The sequence below is a fragment of the Eleginops maclovinus genome, chromosome 8, assembly GCF_036324505.1.
Source record: "Eleginops maclovinus isolate JMC-PN-2008 ecotype Puerto Natales chromosome 8, JC_Emac_rtc_rv5, whole genome shotgun sequence".
NCBI classification, from domain to species: Eukaryota; Metazoa; Chordata; class Actinopteri; order Perciformes; family Eleginopidae; genus Eleginops; species Eleginops maclovinus.
In genome coordinates this window covers 20,196,784-20,224,009 of record NC_086356.1, presented here as the reverse complement: position 1 = coordinate 20,224,009, position 27,226 = coordinate 20,196,784, and the positions used below count along the sequence as shown (strand labels likewise).

Genomic DNA, 27,226 nt, shown 5'->3' with positions numbered 1-27,226 from the left:
GGCCTCTCCACACAAGGGGGGCAGACACCACTACAGCTGTGGCATACAGGTGTCATAAACAGCGTAGGAATCCATCCGGTTATAAATGACATTATTGATGTTGACACCCATTATGGTATTGATGAAGAAGGGCCATTACCTGAACTTCAAACCAATAATAATGCTATCATTCCAGACATTGATCTTGCCATTAATGAGACCACAATGAACAATATTCAACAAGTGAATCCACTTGAAAATGATGGAAACCATGGAATACATTTATTTTCTTCACTCTTGCAGTATATTCAGTCCACATAGGAGTTACTTTGTAAATAAGCTGTTTCCCAACAATAAATGAACCTAGTAAACATGTTTTCAAAACTATAAGAAGCATTTGTTCAAAGTGTTTTTCTCAAAAAGACATACTGCGAGACAAGCAGAGACTGAGACTTTAAAGATTGCAAACTTTATTGCAACAGCAATATTATGAACTAAATATGAAATGAAATAAATGAAATGAAATAAATGTGAAATAAATTTGAACCAGATATTGGTATTGACTTAATAAAACTACACAGGTAAAGGAAACGTAACATTCCATTCCATAAAAAGTGTTTAACAAAGTGAAATAACAGAGGAAAAAGTATTAAACACACATGTAAATGTCTTTACCTGTGTAGCTTTACTTATTGACTTTTATTGAGTCAATTCCAATAAGTGGTATAAATCTCAAACGAATAGCTGCATCAGAAAAATATTAAAATATTTAACGAAAGAAATGTTGACACGTTGAAAACTTATTTCCACCACTGTATATTCATGACCTGCCAAACCCATGAGTGTTCCCTAAAGCAAAGTCAAACTTGTCTTTAAAGACTTCATATGACACATGTAGCGGCAACCTGATGGAGTTGACACATGTGTTGGCCATAGGGAACAATGGTGTCGAGGCATAGTCGTCCTCTCCCTTGTGAATGAACTCCACAGAAGGTGTTGGGGAAAAGCCGATGGGTGGCACCACAGAGGCTCCTGTTGCGAAGGCCAATATTTTTTGTAGTTTGGATGGCCCTTCTTCTTCTATACAAAAAAACAGAAAAACAATTTAAGTGGTAGTTGGTCCAATTAACATGTTTATTGAACATCTCTTGAGTTATTATCATTAGCTGATGAGGGCATGTATTTTTTGTAGGAAAAACTATTTTTAAAGTAAAAATATAAATAGATGCATCATTTTACGAGTAGTATAAACTATCAATTACCTTCTGCATCCTGGAGATAGTCTCTCCAGAAGATTACAACCATTTCTTCTGCAGTTCTCTTGTTGCTCCCTTCTGGGAAGAGTCGAATGCTGAAGAGATTGTCCATCTGGTCAGCAGTGAGAAGACTTGCCTCATAGCAAAACAGGGGCTTAAAGCTGTCAGGATGTCTCCTGATTTTTTCAAGAACCCCAAGAGTCTTCAGACCTTCACAGAATCTGTACAAAGTACATGGAAACATTTTACCAATTTTGCATAATTTAAATAGGGTTCCTAATTCACTTATGAATTGTCAATTTGTGACTTACTTGTATATACAAATAATAGTTTTTAGTTTTAGTGAAGTTAATCCTACAACAAGTTGGTCAATAATTCAAATTCTGATTCCTATTCTGATTAACCTGACGAAATAACCAACACTGAATAACTTTGAAATGGACCTTGGACCCTGTGGACAACCTGAAACATCACTATGTCCTGTACCAGCAGCTCCCTGTCCCTGATTGACTGCACAGGCCTTAGACATCCTGCATTAGCCAGGTACTCAAGTAGAGGTGCCTTTGACTCCTCAAGCTCCTCAACCGTGCTACTTTCAGATACCTAGCATCACAAGGAGCAGCAGGTTGGCTTGTTATGGGGGCTACTTGTTATGCTTATAACTTATTAGTTAAAAAAACAGACACTAGAGGACTGCATAATTACATGATACGAAATGGTCCCTTCACAGTTGATTGAGGTTCAGGGTTTTTTTCCCACATAGCTACAATGTGACAGAAAACATAGAAATTATAATTGGCTTGTCTGTTGGATTGTGGTGGAATTCAAACTACAACACATGGAAAGTGGGCATTCAGCAATGGACTGGGCAGGACCGATACTGCCTCTCAAAATGTAAAACAGCAAGAGAACATTGTAATATTACCTAATTCTAATGGAATATAACATGTAAAACTACCAACTGACCTTTTTGACTTTCTCAAGGAGTTCTGGTTCAGCTATGTCTTCTACAGCTGGATTTGCTGAACCATCAACAAGAAGCGAAAACACTGTTGGTGACAGGAAGTTTGGTGGTGGACCACCATGCACCAAACTCACTGCAATGGCTCTGCCAGCGTTGTAGTACCAGTCCTCTCTTAGAGCTGCAAAACAATCACATAAAAGGAAATGTAATATTGAAAAATTAGTGAAGACTCATTGCTACATAAAATCATGGATTTGATGTGTTATTAAATACATTGTAGATCAGTTTGCATGTAAAAATCACCATACACTAAAATAGCTCCCATTATTAATAAAAAAACAACAAGACATTACCAGTACTGTCAAGAGCGAAGTTCTTGCTGTTTTCTTTTCCCTCAAACATGGCAGATCTGGCAATGGTCTCCATCAGCAGCCTCAAGAATTCCCTCCTTGGCCCTCCTAAATCAATCCCTTCCTCATTTCTCCCCATGTCATCTGAGAACTTTACAGAAATCATCAAGTTTGGGTCGTAGGATACCCTTTGGAAACCCCGCATGGCTCCTTCCCAGACAGCAGAGCGATTTATATTGAACCTGCACTGTCGTTTTGTAACAATTTTGCTTGAGAGTTCCAGCAGTATCTCCTGACTCGGGACCTTTTCTGCACTATAAAGACAAAAATGATCAAAAACACAGTAAAGTTACACATTTTAGAATAACCCTTTTTTCGTCATTGCAAGCATCCAAATAATCCTCAATGTGTACGTCACAATAATTTAAAGGTCAATTATCAGATGACATCCTTATTATTTATCCTGATCTCTCACGCACGCAGTCTGTGTGGGCTACTCACATTGGACACTCCATACTGGCAATAATGGCCTTGTTTAATTCCTCGTCATCCGAGGAGTCGTCAGGAAGAGTTGACACAAGTGCTAAATATGATGAGTAGTCATCATGGCCGCTAGTCCCATGGTTGCCATCACTCCTTCCACTACTAATCTACTCCTTCTAACAGCACTGGTAGCTGGGTGGTTGGTGGCATCATCATTATAATCATCATCAATACCAGTGCCAGTGCCAGGATTGCCTTCACCATCAATATTGCCAGTACAGGGATCATTACTTCTCATTGCTCTTGAGGCTGCCCTGGTGGTGACTCAGCTGCTCGTGCCTGCGGGGATTTGCAGGATTTCACAACAATCCTCATCACTGTCCTTAGCAGTTGATCTGTCAGTGGCAGAAAGTTCACTTTCCTCCTCTGAGTCAGTCTTTGAAACAGAAAGAAAGAAAACCCAAAATGATATATCAAAAGCAAAAAAAGCAAGACTTTGAAATTAAATAACCTTAAATAAAAAACAAGTCATTACTAAACCGATTAAAATAGGGAGCCTTTGTTCACACTCTTCTCAATTTAAATTGCTCTATTTGAATTTAGTATAAACTTTAAATTGCTATAAGCAGGTAACAGTGAACATTTTATTTTCAAAAGGTAATTATACTTAATGTAATTAAGTGGTAAAACAAACAAAAAAGCAAACCTACTAAAAGGGTCCTTGATGGTCTTACATACAGGGCTTTGGTTTTAAAAACCTTGTGGATTAGCATCCCATTCAGCTCCTGACCCTCCTGGATCTTAGGGGACACCAACTTATTGCCACAAGACATTACAAGCTGGAGGCTACAAAGAAGATGTAGGATATTACAAACAAGAATTACTTTACGGCTAAGGGCTTAACAATATGATGTAACAGTATGCTTGTGTTAGTGTGTGTGTGTGTGTCTGTCAGGTTCTTGCTCCTATAAGGTGTGTGACTGAATCCTGTACATTTTGAGCCAAATTCAACTTTTATGTGTTTTTATAAATGATGATTGCAATTTGAAACTACGTTTTAAAAGTGCTCTTTAAATAAAGATTATTGTATTATTAACAACGCAAGAAGGAAAAAAAAAGGGTTTACCTGACGTCCTCCGGAATATGCTCACCAAAGCCTTGTCTGATGCGATCAATAACAGTCCGGTGGTCCCAGGCCTTCTGGAATTCAAAGGCACTGAGGATATGTCCATGTTTGTGTAACCGTACTTTTGGACGTTGTTTGCACACTACATCCAATGATGGATTGGGGAGTAGTATCACGTCCTTATTGAAATGGCCATGCTGCTGCGCCCTAGCTCTGAAATAAGAATGTATTATGCATTATAAGTCTACTATTCGACTACATGAAGGCAGACAGTTAAGTCATACTGCTATAATAAAACAATAATGAGAAAACAGTAAGTCAGGGTACTAAAGTATAATCAGTTTCCCCTTAATTAAAAACGATAAAACGAGCAAATGTTTTTTTCCCCGTTTTAAACCAAAAATTAAGTGCATCTGAGTCACCAGCACAGGTCCATATCTCCCACTGTGAAGGTTATAACAATGTTAATGTTATTATTATTATTGTTATTAACAATAATGATAAAACCAACAATGCTCTTCATTTGGGAAGGAAATAACAGTTTCCACATTATTAATTAATGCCACTGAACTAAAATAATATAACTTCATTTAGCACACTAGCTAGCTAACTTCCGCTTACTCTGGAGCTAATAGCCTGGTTCTCCTGGCAGTGAAGTTATCTCACATATCATTTTTATTAACTTCAGTCAAGTTTTGTCTCCAATACGCAAGCAAAAGTTGAAAAATTAAAATGACATCAGACCAAAACACTCAAAATGTTGTGTTTTTTTTCGTTTATGAAGTGAAAACGGATTGACAGTCTGTTAGCAGTGGAAACGATGTTCATGCTATATATAAAGATAATTTCAAACTCCGGATATTTATAATTACCTTGTTTTCCTCGTGCCAGATGTCCATGTGCCAAAGCAATGTTGTGCTTGATATCGTGGTGCACAATCTCTCCTAAGAGGAGCTGTAGCTGGCCGCTGCCCGCTGTGGGATGGTAAGAGCGATGCTAGGTGACCGTCCACGGTGTCCTCACCTCGAGTTGTAACGGTCAGTTGCTGCACCATTGTGGTTGCACTTGACAGCGTTCTAATGGTCTCGGCTGAGGCCAATATATTGTTGAGCAACGCCGCTGCCTCAGTTAGGCTACTTGCGGGCTGTTGAGAAGACATCGGTGTAGCGAACCAACAAAGAATAGTATTTCGCCTGTATTTTGCAATGCGCTGTTTGTTCTCAACCGTTTCCTGTTTAATTGGAACGCCTTCCGTTTCAAGTGAAATTCTGAGAGCGTTTCATATGTGTGTGTGAGAGCGTTTCATATGTGTGTGTGAGAGCGTTTCATACATGTGTGTGAGAGCGTTTCATATGTGTGTGTGAGAGTGTTTCACATGTGTGTGTAAGACCATTTCATATGTGTGTGTGAGAGATTTTCACATGTGTTTATGAGAGCTTTTGTTTGCAGTTGTGTGTGTGAGAGTGTTTCACATGTGTGTGTGAGACCCAGTGGCGGGCCGTGCATTTCACACCTAGGCCTTCAGTGATGTCCTACACAGTCCTACCTGAATTATTCCACCTCTTAACAATGGCGGCGCTGGGGGGGGGGCAAGCAGGGTCTTAAGACCCTCCAGTCAAAGGCTTTGCACCCCCATTCGCCCCCCTGCCCTCGAAACATATAAGCATTACAAACTATAATCCAAATAAAGGAAAAATTAAGACACCACCGAGACAATCATAGGTAACCGTCCGACAACAATTGTTTATAACGTTGCTGTAGTGGTCCGTATTACAGAAGCGTCTGTATCTTTTTAGTATGTGTAGTGCGATTTGATTGGCAGTTTGCACGCAGACGGCACGCAGACGTGCGTTTGACATTCATGTTGGTGGCGGTTGACGCATAGCGGCTAGTTAACGACAGAGCAGATTAGCGAGTGACAGAGCAAAATGGACCGTTTTGTAACGTTAATTTCCAGAAAGCGGATGAGAGTGGATGATGGTGGTGGCGGCGGTGATTTGCGGATGCACAGTACGATGGAGGAGGACAGAGTGGACATGGACAGTGAGGATGAAGAGGCGGATGAAGAAGGGCGGTAATGGAGTCGGCGGGGGGCGAGGGCGGGGGCGAGGGCGGAGGCGGCGGCGGAGGAGGCGGCGGCATAAGACTCGGAGGCCGATAACATCCCCGAAAATGTCGGGCAAGATTCGGGGAGTGAAGGGAGAGCTTCACCGACAGCCGTAGCTCCGATCTTGGGTGGCGGGAAACCTGGCCCTGTGGATTTAAGCCAAGACCCAGCAGAGGGACCGAGGCAGCCTCAGCTGAAGTCCTACCCGTGTCGGGCATTTTGCTCCCAGCTAACTTTAAGAAGTTTTTGCCAGTCTTGGTTTAAACAATACGCGTGGCTGGAATACTCGGTGTCAGTTGATGCTGCTTTCTGTTTTGCCTGTCGGCATTTTCCCCACCATGCTCGGACATCTGGTCACTCAGAAAAGAGCTTCACCCACGCTGGCTTCAGAAACCGGAGGAAAGGAGGTGAGAAACTAACACAACACCATGCACGTGTTTCTCATAAACTAGCAACGGAAGGCTGGTGTGAGTTTAAGGCAAGGATGAAAAATGGTTCAAGGATTATGACTAAGCTTGATGCTGGACATTAAAAAACAGTACAAGAAAACAGGCAGTACATGAGAGCAGTCATAGAATCACTGCGGTTTACTGCTTGTCAAACAATTGCACAGAGAGGGCACAGGGAAGATCAGCAGTCCACAAACAGAGGTAATTTTATTGAACTGTTAAATCTGCTGGGAAAGTTTGACACCATTGTCTCAAAGAAATTGTCCAGTGGACCTGGGAATGCCAAATATGTGCATCATGATATCCAGGATGAGCTGATTGATGTTGTGGCCAGCATGGTGAGGGAACAAGTGAGCAACGAGGTTAAGCTGGGAGAGCATTTTGCTTTAATGGTGGATGAAACAAAGGATGTGAGCAAAAAAGAGCAGCTATCTGTTGCTCTGCTATATCTAAACAATGATATGATTCATGAAGAGTTTCTGGACTTTATTTCTGCAGAGGGCCTGGATGCAGAGTCTTTACACAAATCAGTTAAACAAACACTGGCTAAGTGTAGCATAGACAAACATGCATGCATTGCACAGTGCTATGATGGGGCCTCTGTCATGTCCGGGTGCAACAATGGTGTCCAGGAAAAGTTTCGCCAAGAAGTGCCACATGCGCTGCACACAGATTAAACTTGGTTTTAGTTGACTGTGTACATAATGTGAAAGCAGTTGCAGAATGCTTTGCAACGGTCAAGATGTTGTACAACTTCTTTTCTGGGACAGTGACTCACAAGGTGTTCATGGAGAAGCAACAAGACCTTGAGCCCACCAAACGCACAGTGGAATTGAAAAGACTATCAGATACCAGGTGGGCCTGCCAATATTCTACACTGTGGGCAATAAAAAGAACTCTCCCTGCTCTCTTAGCAACTCTTGTGGATGTGAGCAACCAGACGAATGCTCATAGAGCTACTGAAGCAAGATCACTGATTGGACTGATTGATGCACAATTTGTTGTGCACATCTGTATGCTGGAGAGCATATTCAAGCTCACAAAGAACTTATCTGATCATCTACAGGCCACAGATTTGGAGCTGGCATCTGCCATTGATCTGGTCTTTGCAGTTGTTGATACCCTCAATGACAAACGCAATGCTGAAACATGGACTGAAATCTGGGAGTGTGCCAGTGATATGTGTGAGACAGTTGGCATTGACCTGCAGCGCCCACAGGTAAGGAGAAAAAAACAGCCCCACCACCTGCAGGACTTTGTGGTGAACAGCCAAACAGGATCAAAAGAGCCGCTGGAAACCTCAGAAGACTATCAGAACCACTGCTATTTCCCTGTAATCAATCGATTAATCAGTGAATTGGACAGGCGCTTTTCCTCTGACAGCTGTCACGTTCTAAAAGGAGCAGCAGCTCTTAACCCAAAACATGAGACATTCTTGGACAAAGATACTCTTTTGCCCATGGCTGAACATTATGGCGTATTGATTGAAAACCTCTCAGCAGAACTTCACCAGTTAAAAAAGACTGATTGAGAGGAAAACAGAGGAGGAGGAGAGAAGAAGAGAGGAAGACAGCAGTGGAGAGTGAAGGAGAGGAGAACAGAGGAGTTGAGAGAAGAAGAGAGGAAGACAGCAGTGGAGAGTGAAGGAGAGGAGAACAGAGGAGTTGAGAGAAGAAGAGAGGAAGACAGCAGTGGAGAGTGAAGGAGAGGAGAACAGAGGAGTTGAGAGAAGAAGAGAGGAAGACAGCAGTGGAGAGTGAAGGAGAGGAGAACAGAGGAGGAGGAGAGAAGAAGAGAGGAAGACAGAAGTGGGGAGAGGAGAACAGAGGAGGATGAGAGAAGAAGAGAGGAAGACAGAAGTGGAGAGTGAAGGAGAGGAGAACAGAGGAGGAGGAGAGAGGAGTTGAGAGAAGGAGAGAGGAAGACAGCAGTGGAGAGTGAAGGAGAGGAGAGCAGAGGAGGAGGAGAGAAGAGAGGAAGACAGCAGTGGAGAGTGAAGGAGAGGAGAACAGAGGAGGAGAGATAGTGAAGATGAGAGGAAGACAGAAGTGGAGAGTGAAGGAGAGGAGAACAGAGGAAGAGGAGAGAAGAAGAGAGGAAGACAGAAGTGGAGAGTGAAGGAGAGGAGAACAGAGGAGTGAGAGAAGAAGAGAGGAAGACAGAAGTGGAGAGTGAAGGAGAGGAGAACAGAGGAGTGAGAGAAGAAGAGAGGAAGACAGCAGTGGAGAGTGAAGGGGAGGAGAACAGAGGAGGATGAGAGAAGAAGAGAGGAAGACAGAAGTGGAGAGTGAAGGAGAGGAGAACAGAGGAATTGAGAGAAGAAGAGATGAAGACAGAAGTGGAGAGTGAAGGAGAGGAGAACAGAGGAGTTGAGAGAAGAAGAGATGAAGACAGAAGTTGAGAGTGAAGGAGAGGAGAACAGAGGAGGAGAGATAGTGAAGATGAGTTTAGAGAGGAAAAGAGAGGAACACAGGAGTGAAGAGATAGTAAAGAGGAGATCAGAGGTGAGACAAAAGATTCAGTGAGTTAAGAGACAGTGGTAAGAGTATACTGTGTTGCACTACACACTGCTACAATTCTGTTCCACTAGTAAATCCACAGATGTTCTCTGTGGTGGCTAGGATTTGAATTGTATTCTTGTGCTTGCTTGTTTGTTGATTCATTAAATACAAGTAATTAAATATGCTTGTGTTTGTTGTATATAAACATTTAGTAACGTGCATTTCAATGTAGTGTAGGCCTATTAGCCCGGGAACAGTGGTGTTTGGTGTTCGTTATGTCAGAATTCACTAGCACCTCCTATAAAAAATCAGACCCCCGCCATTGCCCCCCCAACAATAATTTTCTGGAGCCGCCCCTGCCTCTTAATACCATCATTATGACGCCATGGCTCTAGAAACTATATATTTAGACAGAAACGCAGTATAACCGGGCGTTGCATCACCTTAACATAGTCAAGTGCAACAGAGTTATATTAATATTTCCGAAGCATTTATAATCAATACATCAGCATTTACAGTTAACTTAATTAATCAGATTATCTGACAAACCGCTCCTTGACACCTGTGTCCGTCACATAACGCAGGACAAGTGCCAGCTGTGCTACATTACCCACATCTGACGTCTCGTCCACCATAACAGCGACAAAGGGTGCTTTTTTAATCTTCATTTTGATCTCTTCTCCCATCACTTCAGCAATAGCATAAATCAGGTCGTTTTGTATTTTGCCTGACGTCCCAGTAAACATGTTGTTTGTGTACAGGTGGTAATGCAAATCTGTGTTGTTCTCAGCAAGAACAGAAAGAAGCTCCACGTAGTTTCCTCTGTTTCTGGACTCGGCGCTTTCATCGTGTCCCATAAATGAAAGTTCCTGTTTACCCAAAAACAGGACACAATCAATCAGTCTTTCAATATTTCCCTATTTTTGTTCACCCTTTCGTTGTGGAGCTCCGTTTCCCTGCGCACTTGTTCGTTGAGCTGTAGATCCACTCGGGTGTCCCCAAAGGTTTTCAAAAGCACCAGTGCTTCCAAGTGCCCAGCTGTGCTTTGGTGTCTCGTTGCTGCCTTGGTTAGACAACTCAAGTTTGCAAATTTAGTGTGGCTCCAAACACCAAATCGATCAGTTGCAAATACCAGGCATTCCCGGCAGTACAATTTGCAGTGCCTCTCGGAGGCTGTGAGCCAGGGGTACCGCTCGTAGTTTCCCTGCTGTGTTAGGCTCGCTAGCGTTGGAGTTGGTCGTTCCCTTTTCAAGATGTGTAGCTTTACTTGAAAAGTTCGTTTTGAAAATGGCGTTGTAATTATATCTTCAACCAAATTGATCTCTTCTCCTCCTTCAGCCATTGTGGGTTGAAAAAAATAGCTTGTAGAAATCTACACAAATTAGCTCGCTCAAGTTCTAGTTCTGTTTGCTAGCTTTGCCCATAGACTGTATGGCTCTGCCTACTGCCTAGCTCTGCCTCTCAATAGTGCGTATCCAATCAGAAGATGTGCACATGCTAACGTTAGCGTACGCCTGCTAGCTGGCCCGTTGTCGCCACCTCGAAATCTGATTGGTTAACGCCACAGTTTTGTTTGCGTTCACTTTAAGCTACAGCCGCCCGCACTGTTGATTCTGAAGGCCTAAGGGCAGATTTCTTTGACCCTAGCAACACATTATGGCTGAAATATGATTGGATAAAAGCTCTAACATAAAGGCCAGCCCTCCAAATCTCGTTCTGAGGCTGGAAGCAGCGCAGCCAAGACGAACGCTATAAAATGAAGAGAATAGACTATGGGGAATAATTTAATACGTATTTGTGGAAAAAATATATAAAAATTTAATTTATATTCTGATGATGTTTAGGCCAGCAGAGAAGGCCTTGCTGGCCCTGACGGCCCACCACTGGTGAGACCATTTCACATGTGTTTATGAGCGCTTTTGGTTTCAGTTGTGTGTGTGAACGGTATTTCTGAATAATGTCCCTAGGGGCGCCTCATACACCAATGCCTGTTGTACAGCGCCCCCCCGTGTGTAACACTAAACATTTAAACTTTATTATAAATGATGTGTTTTTCTTCACGGCTTTTTCCCCTACTCTTATTTGTGCTTTTGTTTTTTGTAACTTTTTGTGTAAAGGAAAGTGTGATGCTTGATGAAGATGGTAGGATTCAAAGATTGAACCGCTGTATGTAAAACAGCTCCACATTCAGAGTGTTTTACCACATCTACAGGGAGGACACCGTGTTAACAGCTGGGCCGGATCTACCTTTTTTTTAGAAGATGATATGGGTTTACAGTTACAGTATGTCCCATTTTAAAAGTGTTATGCTCTCGAAATATAAAAAATACTTATGACGAAAAACATCTTCTAGCTTTACTAACAATTTATTTTCTTCTTGTTGGATGTTGCTAGATCCAAACCCCCCCTTCTCTGAAGTGATCAGTGAAGGAGCTTTTTATCCTATAAAGCAGCTGTGAGTGGCATTTACTGTAAGAATCACACACATTTATTCAATGCAGACTTATTACGTGGAGTTACGTGGGCACACATTTCTTTCTTGGTGCGGGGCTGGGGTTGGGAGGCCTATGAGCTCTCAGTGCCCAGGGGCCCCCAGAGGTAATAATTTGGCCTTGGTTAAGAGTTAGAAATTGACTTCAAAACCATTGATGATGCAGTTTGTTCTATTCATCGCTTTAAAGGAGACATGTCATGGCCATTTCTACTGATCATAATTCCATTGTTGAGGTCTACTAGAATAGTTTTACATTGTTCAATGTTCCAAAATCACATTGAGTATGTTCTCATACAGCCTCTCTGTATCCACACTGACCCCCCTCCCTATGAGCCCAGTGCGCTCTGATTGGTCAAACAGCAGAGAGGCTCCGCCCCTGTCTAACAGAGCGGTTACACAGCCTTGCGGTAACAGCTGATCAGTGTGTATGTCTTACAATGGCGTCGGTACAGCCATATATGTTTGAACCGGAGTCCGATCCTGACAGTGAGACAGACCAACGTGATGGACCTGATCCACCGTCTCAAACTAAACTACAGCAGGCAGTTTCACAGTGGAAAGTTATTATTTTGAATTGCTCTTACATTTCAAATGTAATGTTATAAATGTTTGTCCGCTGACTAACGGAACTGTAGCTACGTCGTTTAACTGTCGTTATTTAGGTGCACTTGTGGAAACTGCGCCATGATGCCTACCGAAGTGGAAATGCCGAGCACACAGTGCAGTACTTCCAACCGTTGAAGGAACAGTGTGAAAAATAAATTTCAACCACTGACTTCTTCGTGGTTATGCCATAGGCAAGGCAAATAGATGAGATTTCCCCTCGCATTTCAGGGCACAGATGTACTTTCTTGGCATGACTGGATACAATGTTGAACTGTACCTGAGCTTTTCAACACATAGTAGCCTGGCAGAGGGTGTGGCTATTGTTCTATAGGTATGGGCGTAAGACACTCTGATTGGTCTCCAGGTGGAGTCAGTCGACGTCAGTCGTCTCCCCACGTCACCATACCCCGGCAGACAAAAAATGGAAAAGGGAGAATCCAACGAGGCGTTCTGGGTGTGCACAGACACGTCTGTTCTGTGATAAGAGTTTACTCGCTACAGGGGGTACTTTGAGGGGTTGTGACTTTGCAAACCGTTTACATGCAGAAAACCCTACATAATACACGAGGGGACGGGTAATAACTGGAAAAGCATATGATGGCCCCTTTAAATGATTTGAACATCTTCTGCTAGTGTTGTGACTTGACTGTTACCAAGTGTGACGAAGCTTTATTGAGAATGCTAATTCCATTGATTTTGTATTGTCAAATATTTCACCCTGCATGTATTCGACAATTTATACAGTAGATCCATTTGCATCTGTCAGCGCAAATATGGCAATAAAATATCTTGAATCTTGAATAATTCCAATAACTTCCTGTTAATTTCCATTGAAAACTTAATATTACAAGAAAATTCCCCAGGCTGATGACATTACGTCATTACGTGTTACCCAACGTTTAAGAACAAAGACACGTTGGCAAAGTGACCATCACATGTAACCAGGAAGGATAAAACCTCTTTACCACAACACAGACTAAATACAAGGAGACTCTCTACCATGATCAACAACAGGACCCAATCTTGTTTCTGCTCATAGATGGTCCAACCTTGCTCTGCTCGGCTGCAGTGGGATCCGTCTCCAAATCCCAGCTCTCCCAGCCACTCTGCAGCTGGTTCAGTTACAGAGCAACACACAAATGCTATAAATGTGATGACTTACGCTGCTAACATCACAGAAAACACATCAATGTTTTACTAATGTTTACCTTTTCCCTCTCATAGAGGAGCTTTGGATGCGTTGCTCTGAGCTTAGCTCTTCCTGAAAGTCTTTCAACGCTTTCTAACCTGTGTTATCTGGAAAACTCAATCACAGGATCTCCCAAACCCCACTGCTGTGTTCTTAGGGGCTTAGCTTTAAACTGCACCTGAGGTTTAGACTGAACCGGGCTGCTGTGTTCTGTAGAATCACCAACAATGCCCCTACAGATAATTTTACACCATTCCGATCAATTGTGAAAGTACCATTTTGGATTTGTTTTACTTCTACTCCATTTCCTGTAAAATAAGGATTTTACATTCACAAAAATCATGATACAATGTTATGGATTAAATGAAAGCTCAAACTTAACCCACTAATGCCTTCAAATTCTACTTCAACTTTGCTTTTAATAAAAATGTTGCTGCTAACTGTTGCTTTTGTTTTTGTGAACAGTTGGACTCCTTGAGGTCATGTACCTCCTTTACTATGATTGACTCTGCTATGACAAGTGAATTGAGTTTTTTTAGAGCCTGTCATAGTTTCAGATCATACCAGTTTACAGCTATATGTGCATTATTCCTCATGTTTTTTAGGTTAAAAACAACATTACAGCATGCAACAACTTCACATCTTACTAAACATGCTCATGTCATTATTATCAAGCCGAACTTGTTTAAGAATTCAAAATGCAACCCACTTCAATCAATAAAGCATTCCAAATATATAATGTGCGGTGTTAATTAGTAGCTGTAATCTCATGCACTTTATATTTACTGGGGCCACAGCTACACCGGTGTTTTAAATCAGAAATCCTTTTTTATTTTTCCAAAATGTATGAGTGTAAAAAAAATCTCCATACCAAATTAGCTTTCTTTGAATAAACTAAAAATGTTTAATATGATAGTTTAAGCAAGACTATATTTTCTGAAGGGCGGCCAGTGTAGCCAAAGGATGCAATCACATTATAATGGTGAGGGATTATTAATAGCACAACAATGTGAGGTAAACAGGTATATCCAAGAAACATTCCATTACTTTAGCCAACATAAACTGCCGGGTCATAACCCAGCAGGTGTGGCTGTAGCAGCTTAGCACTGAAATGAGCTACATCCTCTGTCTTTAACATCCTCTCTGTCTTTTGGTGTACGTCCTTAGCCTGAAAGTGTTCTAGGACCAGTGCCTGTTAGCATGTTAGCCTAGCTCCTGCTGGGGGACAGACCCTCCAGTTTGTCATGGATTCTTACCGCTGATGCACTGGCAGAAAGAACATAATTGCGAGGTCTGGTCTCCTGAAAATCGGGTGCAGCCTACAAACAAGAGCAGGGAGGGGGAGACATGTTGGCACAGTCATGCATTACAATTATAAAGCAGAACAACAAAAATAGTTAACCAAGAGCAAAGCAGCATGAGCAGAACACTAACAACAGGCTCAACAGAGGCAGACCGCTGCGGTGTCTCATAGCAAAGCGGTGCAAATTATTAATGACTGGATCATTTATTAATTGTTGATGAGGTGATAAATAGTTAGAATCAAATGACATACTTATGTAAATGGGTCCACTCCCTCGTTGATAGTAAATTAACCTTTTACTAGCTTGCCTACGGTTCAAAGTTTTGCTTTAATTATAAATATTCTTTTCCTCACTGGATCATTGTATTAATTTGAAACAGACTCAGTCCAGTCTGTAGCTGCGAGAGGGTCTCCATCCTTAGCGGTATGGAGCAGAGGCCTGTTTCACAGCCACAAGTAGTTCAGCACATCTTTAGTCTTTTCTGCTAGATCATCATGGTGAGCGACGCTACACAGCTAAGCTCCAGCACAAGTTCAGTTTAGAGGATGAGATCCAACCATGTCAAAAACCCCACATGTGACCGTTATTACTTTAATGATAGATGAGTCATCATTTCTTCAGGACTCCCACAGGGACTGAGTTTAAACATAGGTACGAAAAAGCAAAAACATATAATGACAATATAGCTTTCCATAGATCAGTGAAATCACTCTGATTTCTTTAATATTTACTATTATCATGATCGATGTGATGATTGTTTTTTGTCTGGATGCTGTACAGCTCAAACATTTGCAGAAACATAACTACTGTTTTGTTTAGCTGTAAATGAAGAACATTTCTGTTTGCCTTTGCTGCTCGGTGGGGCTTAGTGTTACCGTGTCTGTTTTCAACATGGCGGCCGGGTGGCACACCGTGCTAATCTTACAGTTAAACAGTACACTAAAATGTGTTTCGGAAAACTTTCATGGCGAGAAATAGACAATGCAGTACCAGAATATCGAGGTGTTTATTTAACTATTTTTAAATACATTTTTAATATGCTGACTTTACTTCTATGGATAACCCTCACACATTATTGACTGCTGAATATGTCCAACAAGGCTTACTGGATTGAGAAAGTAATATCACAATACATTTGTAACCTATTTCTTCCTATTTGTTTGATTATATAGTAACCTCTTTTCCTGTCCATGCCGTTTCATCCCTTATCAGAACTGCACTCAGGACTGTGAAGGTAAATAGAGCAGGTGAGTCCAGCTTCATGACACCCGTTATCCAGGAGCACTAATGTTAACCTCCGTGAAGCCCTGTGTGTTCTGCCTGCAGACCCAGCATCGTGAGGTCACCATTAAGAGCTTTTCTTTTTGAGTTACATGCAACATGGCAGCCAGCAGAACATCTGAGAAGCTTTTTATTTCCTTTTAAAAAGGTGCAGTTTGTTAGCGCAGACATGCTCTCTGAAGAAGTGCAACACGAGAGGAACACAATTACTGCAGAGGTGTAAAGAAAGAACGACCTGATGATCTGACATGAAAATTTAAGTTGCGTCCTTGCTGCTATTCTGCCTGTGATATGGACTGTAACTGTCTTCTAAGAGCTTCTTCAGTCATTTAATGTACGGATATGGTATCTAGCACAAGATGCAGCACATTAACAGTGTGCATTTGTAAAAGCAGAACAAATTACAAAGTTTGCTCACTGGTATCATCTTTCTGCAGCTATAGCATGACAGAGGAAAGAGAGTAGCAGACACAACAGAACCAAAGTTTCCTCTTACTGCTGCTTTGGCTTCTGCCTGCTTGGCTTTTTTCAGGCGTGCTTTGCAGATGTCAAGATCCAGTCGCCGATTCTCCATTAGTCGCCTCTCTTTCTAAAAGGGGACAGGAAGCATCCAATCAGAAACCAGGGATCTGCTACGGAAAACAATGCTCGAAAAACGAGGTTTTTATTCAACTAACAGCTCAGTGAAGCTCTGTACAAAAAGATGCTCCAGCACAAAATCAGTCTCAGTGAACAAGTCAAATAGATGTCCAGCATATTCTCCTGCGCTTTCTGTGGGGTTATACCAACACCATGTCTAACAGCACCAAGGACTAACAGGAGAGTGGGGAGGAAGACTTACTGATATAGTCCTCCAGTCTCCTTCCAGGAAGTTGCGTAGAGGAGTGAGGAAGGTGGCAGCTGAGGTTTGGAGGAGCTCGCGCTCAGCACCCCCGAGTCTCTTCTGGTACTCCCCCACTGTGATCAGGGTGCTGCCTGCACATACACACATGATAAACACATTATGAAAAATCAAAAAAATCACCTAAGAAATGTTTCTGTCCCTAAAAAGACGACTCCTTCTGGGCTCAATGACTATCGGCTAGTTGCATTTTGCTAAACCCCAATAGTGTTTTCTTGTCCGACTGATTATTTATGTTATATATATATATATATATATATATATATATATATATATATGAATGCTGCAACACAAAAATTTCCCAGTCTGGGTTTAATAAAGTAATTCTTATCTCGTCTTATCTTTATTATTGCTTTCAACTAACCTAATACAATCATTTGTGATTTTTTTGTCAACGTTTGATTTTTGGAAGCTGTAAACCAAGCTTCATAATAGTAATGCTACAGATGAAGTGGGGGTTTATCCACTGAACAACTGGAAGCAAACTTTTGAAGCATTTAGACATCATTCCAAGAACATGAAGCTGGAAGCTGTGGGTTAACATCCCTGTGCTGTCAAAGCTACAGGCAGTAGAGAGACAGTTTCGGGCGTCAACAAGCTGAACTAAGTTGCTTCAGCCTAATTTTGTGTAAAAATAGTGAAACAAATCACAAACATGTTCGATCATCACAATGGATGGAGCATTCCAATGACTGCACACTGACTGAACCAAACATTAGGGTGTTCAGGACTGAGCAGTGGTGTCTCACATTGTTAGAGGACAACCTAAGTTAAGGCTGATGTCTGATGGGCTTCGTCCAGGCTTTTGAACCAGTCTTTCCCATCTGGAATAGAATTGTGCTTTTCCGCCACTCATCGTATTTTTAAAAGGTCTAGCTGAGGGCACATCACCTAAATTAGACTGCTTAGAAGGATAGAACTGTGTGAGTGTGTGTGTGTGTGTGTGTGTGTGTGTGTGTGTGTTTTCCCTGCAGCTCCAGACTAAATCCACTGTTTCCTAGTAACTATTAATATGAATAGAGGTTGCTTGAGGAGAGCCTCACACACAGAGCAGCAGTTTGAGAGGCAGCACACTGACCATAAGGGGTCCCAGGGCCAAACTCGTTGGCGGCCTCCAGCATGTACTGGCCCAGCAGTTCGGGGTTGGTGGTTCTGGAGGGAAGCTTCTTATCCAGCTTATCATAGATGAACTCCTCTATCCGAGCACCTGGGGGAGGGTGTAGAGAGATCATTGTGAGACTGAACGGTGAAACATTCAGATTCAGAAAACGTTATTGTCCATTACGTTGACATATAATTGACTGCCGCTGGTTAGGGTCCACTAAAACATCAGTTGTATTAAAAATGTTTATTTACTATACATTAAAGTAAGGTGCTGGTGTTGGTGTTCACTATCATTTTTGTACCGACATGTGTACAGTATGTTGTGTAAAGGATGTTAGGATGGGCGCCGACCAGCAGGTCTATACGGCACACTGTGTCTGTGTCTCAGTGTTTCCTCACCCAGCAGACTTACCTGTGTGGTCCACTGAAGCATGGAGGTGAGAAAACACACAGATCATAATTAGACATTTTAGAGAGCTGCTGTCTGTCACAGTAAATGTCGCAGCATCACAATCTCTTAGTTAAATATTCAAATTAGCTTGGTAACACAGTTGAGTAGCCGAACTAAAAAAGCTAAATTAGCATGTGATGTTTAGGTACAGTCAAACTGCTGCAGAGATAGCAAGCTTAATAATAATATTAAATAATAATAATGATAATAATGAATAAATGACATAAAAGTAAATGCGCGCAGAGTGAAGTAGGCCTGCTTCGTCGCACGAAGAAGCCCACAATTTTAGTTTTTTCCAATTCATGACACGTTTTTTTTATTATTACTTTTTTAATGCGTTCTGCAGAGAAGGGAGGCTGGCGTTGGTCACGGTTTGGAGTGAGAGAAAACAGGACAGAGTAACATGGCGAATATCGCTCATATATATATATTTTTTTGGAAGACCTTAGTTAAGGCAGCAGGCGTGCGTTGCTTAGGCGGCCGCCTAAGCTGTAAAGTGCTGCGGGAAAGCCTGGTCTCCTGAGGTGTAACCTGTGATTACTCTTACTCGGGTTGGGCTGCAGCAGCACCTCGGTCTGTCTCAACATCTTCTCGGTCCAGTTCTTGGTGCTGTCGGCCCGGCTGATCAGGTTCTCCAGGTGAGGATCCAGCTCCGTCTTCTCAGCCTGGCCCAGCTTCTCCTCTGTGAACTGAGATACACATCACAGCTGATTATACACACACACACACACACACACACACACACACACACACACACACACACACACACACACACACACACACACACACACACACACACACACACACACACACACACACACACACACACACTGTAGTCAAGTCACTATGTCTCGAGTCCAAGTCCAGGTTCAAGTCTCCAGTGTTCAAGTCCAAGTCATCAAAAAAATGTCCAAGTCAAGTCCGAGGTCAAGTCCAGCACTAAAGTAAGCATACATGTTGTTAAACTTAAAAAAAAACACAACTGTGGTCCCGCAGCTCATAGGCGTGTCCTAATGGCGGGCGCTATGAACTTTCATATGCATTTTACCGTTTAACGCACTTTAGTGCTCATAACTACACTCCTGTCCTCTCAACAATAACACTCACAAAAATGCAACTCTAATGCTGTGAATCACGTAGGATCTCACGGGAGAATGCATTGGAAAGAAGAGAGTCTACCGATTCCGGCAACATTTCTACGCCATACAGGGATGGAAATTAGCACCCGCCACACGCCATATGCGGGTGGATTTGTATGCTGGCGGGTATATTGTGTCACTTTACCAGCCACTGTGGCGGGTAATACTTTTCAGTCTTATCCGATCGAATTCGCCTATCATACATGGGTCATACGCATGACAGCTGCGCTTTCCACAACCACACAGTCAGATCCGGCTTCTGATTGGGCCGAAGCGGCGTGAGAATGACACTCCGACTCCTTATCCACAATTATGACTCCGTGCTTAAATCAAAGTAGGCTAATCAAAGTGGAACTATTTGTTGCGGAGAGATAAAGAATGTTGCAGGAGGCTACCTAAACCTGCGGCCATCACAGGATAGCTGCTAGTTTAAACCAAAAATGTGGCGTTACATCACCGGGGTGAAAAGACCCACCGAGGAGAGTGTACAGGAGGGGGGGGGGGCGGGCGGATAGTAGACCTACCACCGAAAAAAAGGCTAAGCGCTTTTTTAATCAGAGATGGCGAACAACAGATCGCGACAGGCTGGTGTACGAGGAAACCAGCCAGACCATGTACTGCTCAGCCTGTCGTCAGTACGCATCGGACGCTCACAGGTCAAACAACTTCATCGTGGGGACAAGAAAGCTGAAATTGGAAGCCGTGAAGGACCACGAGTCATCTAAATGTCATGTTCATGTCCTGAAAATGGCTAGTTATGTAACATTTGGAACTGGGACATTGAGGTTGACGGAATTGTTCTGTACTGTTGTGTGGACTCAGGGTTTAACATGCTGAACTGTGCTGACTTCTCTAAAAGTTTTCTCGCGAGCGGCATAGGAAAGACAGGGCCCGTAGGTAGAGGGCTCTGCCTGTGCTTATAGCCTAATTGGCCTGGTTAAGCCCCTAGCTCACCCCTGCAGGTGTTGGAGCAAGTGATAAAACACATTGCACACCACCTTTCCCGGGTCCCAAAGGGGCCTGGCAAAAAGTAAGTGTATTATGTTAAACACAAAGGGGGGTCAGATACGGCTTACTGACCCACACTCCTCCCCCTTTTCACCAGTCCTGTGTTGCCCCCGCAAGCACAGCGGATGAAAAGGAGCCAGACATGTCCGCCACCCCACGTGTCGAGTGTGCCTGGACACCAGTGGGGAGGGCTCTCCCCGCCTGCCTAAAAGCGTGTGAGATGCACTCACAAAGCCATCCTGCTAGGCGCTTCTTGGACAGAACATTACCGGCCACACCATCCCCAAAGCACACAAATAGCTGTTCAGTGCGTCTAATAGTAGCTGTGTTCGTTCCACATAGCATGCCAACGCACAAACTGGGCAGAGGAGATGCAATTTCGCCTCCCTGTCCCCTGCATGGGGTGGAAGGCTAAAACAGTTTAGCTGAATAACCCTCGACCTGAAAGCACTCCTTAGGTTCTTGGAACAAAGGAGGGGTTCAGTCTGAGTGTCGGTCTGAGTGTCGCTCCGTTGCGGTCACCACGAATCAAAAGGCAGCTCGGGCGCCCTGATAGAGTGGTGAGTTCGCACACTCTCCTGGCAAAGGTCAATGCAAGCAGCAAAGCTGTTTTCAATGACTGTGCCCTCAGAGAGGAGAGCTCCAGAGACTCAAATGGTTCTGCAACCAAAGCCTCAAGCACCAATGGCAGTTCCCATTGCAGGGTGGAGACAAGCACCACTGGGCGTTGTCTCCTGACCCCCTGCAAAAAACGCTTCATAAGTGGTTGGCTAAAGACTGGTCTGTCGCAAAATCCGTCATGGCAGGACGAGATGGCTGCTGCATACACCATGAATGTGACATAAGCAAGCCCCTGTCCACCGGTAGCTGTAAATAGGATACAATCGAGCCCAATGTACAAGACAGAGGCTCTAGACTCCTTTCCTCGCATCAAAGCTGGAACCCCAACCACACAGGCTGTGGTGGATCCTGCTCTTGCTGCCTGGATGTTCAGTATAGCATTACCAGACAATCCAACTATTCTCAGCCTGTCCCTCTCAGGAGCCAAGCCTGGAGAGGTTGGCCCAGAGTGGGTTATGCCCCTACTGCCCCTGCCTCTTGCAACCGTTCTCCCCAGAACTGAGGAACGGTCCAGGGCTGTACCACCATCATTTGTGTCATTTCTGTGTACCACGGTGCCAAGCGGCGACCTGATGCTACCACAACGACTGACAGCTGTTCTCGTCTTTACCTCTCCAGGAGAGGGGGGATGAGATGCAGGGGTGGAAGGGGGTAAAGCCGTTTCTTTGGCCATGGCTTGTATGCAACCGCATCCACCCCAAGGGTGGATTGTCCTGCAGAGCCAGGAAAAACCATAGGGGGCAGCTGGGTGTTCGCGCCGGTTAGCGAAAAGGTCCACCTCCACTTTTCCGAACTGGGCCCAGATCTGTCTCACCACATCCGAGTGAAGCACATTCGTCTGGCAGGGACCCGCCTCTTCAAATTAGGGCGGCCCCTGTTCTGCAGTCCCGGAATGTGGGTGGCCTCCCGAGATAACACATTCTCTGAGAGGCCTACAACCACAGGTTGTCCACCGTGCTCAACAAGGCGGCGGAGCGGACTCCTGGGGGGAGGGGCGTGGTGGATGGTCAGCAGGCGTTCTCCGCTTCTCCTGAAACAAAGGCTGGCAAACCACCTCTGCAGGTGACACATGTGCAGTAGCCCCAGCGGTACCACGTGGTGAGCAGCCGCCATGAGACCCAGGTCTGCATGATGGTCAGAACTGTCACCGTCGCCCCCTGTTGTAGTCTGCAGACTGCCTGAAGCAGGGATGTCTGTCTGTTTTCTGACAAAGTGGCCCGTTGCCTGCCTGCATCGAGCAAAATCCCCCGATACTTCACCTGCTGGTGAGGTATGGGATTACACTTCTTACAATTTATCACGACCCCGACTTGGTTAGGTGCAGGATCAATTGGGCTATGCAGAACATTGCCCATTCCCTGGACTTGGCCATGACTATGAGGTCATCGAGACAAAAGAACACTCATGCCATGGCCCCAAAGCATCTGAAGCGCTGAGTCCACACATTTGCAGAATGTGCATGGGGACAGGGTGTAGCCGAACGGTAGCCTGTTGTACTCATAGGCTATCCTTCGGGAAGGCAAAACGCAAATACTTTCTGTGCTTTGGAGCAATTTCCACATGAAAGTAAGCACCCTTTAAGTCGATGTGGAGCAGCAGCTAAGAAGCTGTCAAATCATACTCTCTGCCGCCAAATCATACAAAAAGCAAGATTGGTCCATGGGAGACCGACTTGGAAAGGGCCGAGGCTCCGCGGAGGTCCTTGAACGCACCGCGGCCAGCTCTCGCGGGGTCGCACGCTCCATAATAACGTTGTGTCCACCTTGACGGCAAGATGCGTTAGGGTCCTTTCATAGTCTACGCAAGCTTTGCGGACGCAGTTGTAAACGTAAGGTTCACGCACGTATTTTTAGTACATACAGACAGGGCCGTCGCACAGGGGGGTAAACCACCACAGCTGTGGGGGGGCCCAAGGCAGAGGGGGGCCCATGGGAAGTTTAGATTTTATTTTTATTTTTTTAAGTATTTTTAGTTGTTGTTCAACTAAATTTCATGATAAATATCAATCTAAATGCAAGCTTAACCTATTCGTTTTTATAAATTGTATGGTATATTATTCCAAAAAAGTAAAATCTGCTGTCACTACACTATTGTGAACACCCCTTGAGAAAAGCGCAAGATGGTTCAGTCCACACGGTCGGAGTTTGGCAATTGCACCTTGATGCTTACGGTGACTCGGTGTCGGTGTCGGTGATATGCAAGATTTCAGAGCGTAAAAAATGTAAGTCTGGTTCTCAAAAGAGAAAGGAGAGAAAAGACAGGGAGAGGAGGCAAATTGAAGGAAGTCAAGTTCTGACGAACTTCTTTGCAAAGAAAGGTGAGCACAAACGTTTAAACACACAAGAAACGGCATTATTAGGTGCCATACGTCCTCCGTTATCGTTGCTAAAATAAGCAGAGGCTATCCAAGAGCTACACTTTCAATAAGGCCTTGGTTAAGTTGGCATAACGGATAAATAAAGTGAACATTATATTGCAAAAGAAGGCTACTGATTTGAAGCAAGCAAATATGAAATGAATACTAAGCCCTTATTATGCTGGCTACATGATGAATAATAATATATAGCATAAGCTAGTTCTTAGACGTCATGATATTAGCTTACACAATGGCCAACATCCATCCTAGCTGCCTGCATAATTTGTGAAACACATTCCAGAAACTGCCACAGAAAGTGGTCCTGCAGCTGCAACAAGCCCCCCATCATCCACTGATGCAGACTTGAGACAAGGTGAGCTAGTTCAACATGAAAGCAAAAATGAAACTATTTTGACTTGAATGACTGCAGCAACAGGGTGTTAGTGTATTTGGCAATAATTGATAAGAGACTAATGTTGATTATACTTCATGCTCCCACAGAGGAGCCTGATGTAGATAGAGAAGAAGTGAGAGAAGATGGTGGAAGTGATAGTGAAAGAGAAGACAGCGAACATGAAGGTTGCATTCAGGATAGAGAGGAGGACGGACAGAGGACAGAAGAGGTAACACGTAGTCAGGGTGAAGCCGAACAGTTCTGCCCAGAAGATACAGGATTATGGCAAGAGATGTTGGATAAACACCAGAGGGAAATAATTGTATGTGCACTGGCAAATAAAGAAAAAATCAACACATTGACACCGACAGATATGGAGGGTAGACCCTTTCCAATATATCTTCAATATGTAAAGTCGCCAAATGGCCGTGAGAAAATCAGAAGAGATTGGCTTATTCACAGTGAGAGTGCCAAGGCTCTTTATTGCATTCCATGCCTACTGTTTTCCTATGAGCTGTCAAAGCCATCCACAAGTGCCCTAAACAGCAAGGATGGATATACATTAGAGCACATTAAATGGAATTACATGTACAAAAAACTTCCAGAGCACGAGACAGGCATGTCCCATAAACAGTGCTATTTAAAATGGAAGAACCTTCAGCACTCACTTTTGACAGCCAGTGGAGTTGATGGGCATCTTCAAAAACAGATGCAAGGGGAAATAGAAAAGAATAGGCTGCTTCTGGAGAGGCTTTTAGATGTGACCCTTCATATGGCATCAAGGAACCTGGCTTTTAGAGGCATCACTACAGATTTAGGTGATGTCCATAATGGGAATTTTCTTGGTACGTTGGAGTTGCTGGCCCGTTATGATAATGTTTTACACAGCCACTTGGAAATGATAAGGCAACACAAAAAGGGAAGATAAACACACTATCTGAGTCCTCAAACACAAAATGAATTCATCGATCTCTGTGGCGAACGAATGCTAAATAGTATCTTGGAAGAAAGGGAAGCTACCATCTACTATTCCATAATATGTGACTCAACCCCAGACGTGTCACACACTGAACAGAATGTTTTACTGTTGAGATACACATACAAAGATGGAGACATTTGGAAGATAAAAGAAAGATTCTGCCAATTTAAAGTCTTCTTTAAAAAGACAGGCAGTGAAATTTCTGAGATGATTCTTGATGTTCTGCAAGCCAGAGGCATACCATTAGAAGATTGTTGAGGGCAAGGGTATAGCCAACATGTCAGGAAAAGTGAAAGGTGTGCAAGCCAATATTTTGAAAGCCAATCCATTTGCCTTGTACTCCCCGTGTGCCGCTCATACACTCAATTTGGTGGGTGTACATGCAGCTCAGTCGAGCACTGAGGTAGCAGCATTTTTTTGGCTTTGTAAATCGTCTCTACAATTTCTTCAGTGCCAGTCCAGAGCGATGGGCAATCCTCAAGAAAGAAACTGGATGCTCACTTCATCGTCCCTCGGACACTATGGAGTGCCAAAATTGATGCTGTCAAAGCTGTGGCAACTCGTTTGCCCTCTATTCTGGTTGCACTGGAATGTGTTATAAGCACATGCAATCTGACAAGTGATGCCAAATCGGAGGCAAAAAGTTTAAAAACCTATTTCCACACCTTTGATGCAGTGATTTTGCTTACTGTGTGGGTTAAAGTGCTACAGTCAATCGAACATCGCAATCTGATTCTTCAAACAGGTAATATATCCCTGGATATTCAAGCATCAAACATTAGAGCACTACAGGATGAAATGCAGGCTTTGCAGGGTGAATGGGACTTGCTTCTTGCTGAGGCCTCGCTAGCAGCCCAAAGCATGGACATCCCCACTCAGTTTCAAAGTGAAGGGAAGCGGAAACGGAAAAGGAAACGTATGCCTGATGAAGAGGGGGAAGATGAAAATACACATGAAGACAATGCAGCAAACACATTCAGAAACCAGACCTTTTTTGTTGCAATGGATAGCATCATCAGTGCTTTGAGTTCAAGATTTCAGACCACAGCCAACATATGTGAAACTTTTGCACCTATTCTGAAGTTTGCTGACATGTCAGAAGAACAAACAAAAGTATCATGCCGGACTCTGACAAGAACATATCCCAACGATCTTACAGCTGGTTTTGAGAATGAAGTTTTGCACCTAAAAATAATACATGAAGCCACATTTCCTCACAAGCTGTCACCTCTTCAGCTAATGCCATATATAACCTGCAGCTACAGAGCATTTTTGGAGAAATCTGCATTGCATTGAGGATTTTCTGCACCTTACCTGTAAGCGTTGCTGGCGGAGAAGGTCCTTTAGCAAGATGAAACTGGTTAAAAACTACTTGAGGTCCACCATGTGCCAAGATAGACTGAACAGTCTTGCTCTTCTCTCCATTGAAAGCACATTGGCAAGAGCATTGGACTTTAAGGAACTCATCAGTGATTTTGCCAGCAAGAAGACCCGTCAGTGGGCATTTTCTGCAGAGTAAACCGGAATATTTGTGCAAAGATTCTGATTCTGAAATCTGTTTTTGCCTTTTTTGTTTCTTTACATGAAAATGACTATTGAGTCATGTTTTGTTTGGTTACCTTTTATGATTATTATTATATTTTAAGATTTGCCACATTCTTGTTCTCTAATAAATATAATGGGTAAATACAGCCTTGTGTGGTTGTTTTCTTATACAGTAGCTAAAGTAGACTTGTGAATTATGGTTAAATCATAATGGTTAGATATAGCCATTGTGGTGGGGGGTAAGGCCCTTGGCAGACGGGCGGGTGGGGAGTGTGTGAGTTGAGGGGGTGGGGGGCCCATCGGGACTTTTTGTGTATGGGCCCAGAATTTGGTGCTACGGCCCTGCATACAGAACGCGCGTCCGTTGCTGCATAGCGCTGTGCCTTGTCAAACGCGATACACCGCTCATTTAACAGGGAGCAGCAGAGTCTTCGGTGACTTGTCTGTCTGGTACAAAAACGGAAAATGGCTACAGAAGAGGAGTGCCTCATTTTGCTTCTCCTGAATCGCCGGCAGCTTGATGCACCCAGCAAGCCAACCGAGACGAGAAAGTATTGCGGGGTAGCCGAAACTCAGCTGCCCCACGCCACTTTTTGCTGCCTGCTTCCATTTTTTTCTGGGCTCGCACGAACAGGTCCC

General features: G+C 43.5%; 2 protein-coding genes across 3 annotated transcripts in view; both read right to left on the bottom strand.

Moving 5' to 3' along the window:
* The window catches only part of sh3glb2b (SH3-domain GRB2-like endophilin B2b), a 68,517-nt gene that overhangs the window by 21,643 nt on the left and 19,648 nt on the right, over nt 1-27,226 (bottom strand). The window contains exons 2-6 of one of the 2 annotated variants that reach the window (XM_063889424.1): nt 19,093-19,234; nt 18,069-18,197; nt 16,931-17,064; nt 16,586-16,678; nt 14,761-14,823 (exon numbers count right to left, since the gene is read on the bottom strand). In XM_063889424.1, coding sequence (XP_063745494.1) covers nt 14,761-14,823; nt 16,586-16,678; nt 16,931-17,064; nt 18,069-18,197; nt 19,093-19,234 — 561 coding nt within the window. The remainder of the gene's footprint in view (nt 1-14,760; nt 14,824-16,585; nt 16,679-16,930; nt 17,065-18,068; nt 18,198-19,092; nt 19,235-27,226) is intronic. The other variant, XM_063889426.1, reaches the window with a different exon arrangement.
* Nucleotides 515-9,514, bottom strand: LOC134868360 (G2/M phase-specific E3 ubiquitin-protein ligase-like). Its single transcript, XM_063889427.1, has 7 exons — nt 4,159-9,514; nt 3,743-3,878; nt 3,051-3,468; nt 2,553-2,863; nt 2,202-2,377; nt 1,242-1,456; nt 515-1,059 (listed from the first exon to the last, which is right to left on the bottom strand). Exons 3-6 carry the CDS (start codon nt 3,062-3,064, stop codon nt 1,448-1,450), a joined length of 510 nt encoding a protein of 169 aa, XP_063745497.1. The 5' UTR covers nt 3,065-3,468; nt 3,743-3,878; nt 4,159-9,514; the 3' UTR covers nt 515-1,059; nt 1,242-1,447.

Coding starts and splice junctions, on each gene's coding strand:
- LOC134868360 (XM_063889427.1), bottom strand. Junction 2,378..2,552: donor CTTCGCTCTTGACAGTACTG/GTAATGTCTTGT, acceptor ATTGTTTTGCAG/CTCTAAGAGAGGACTGGTAC.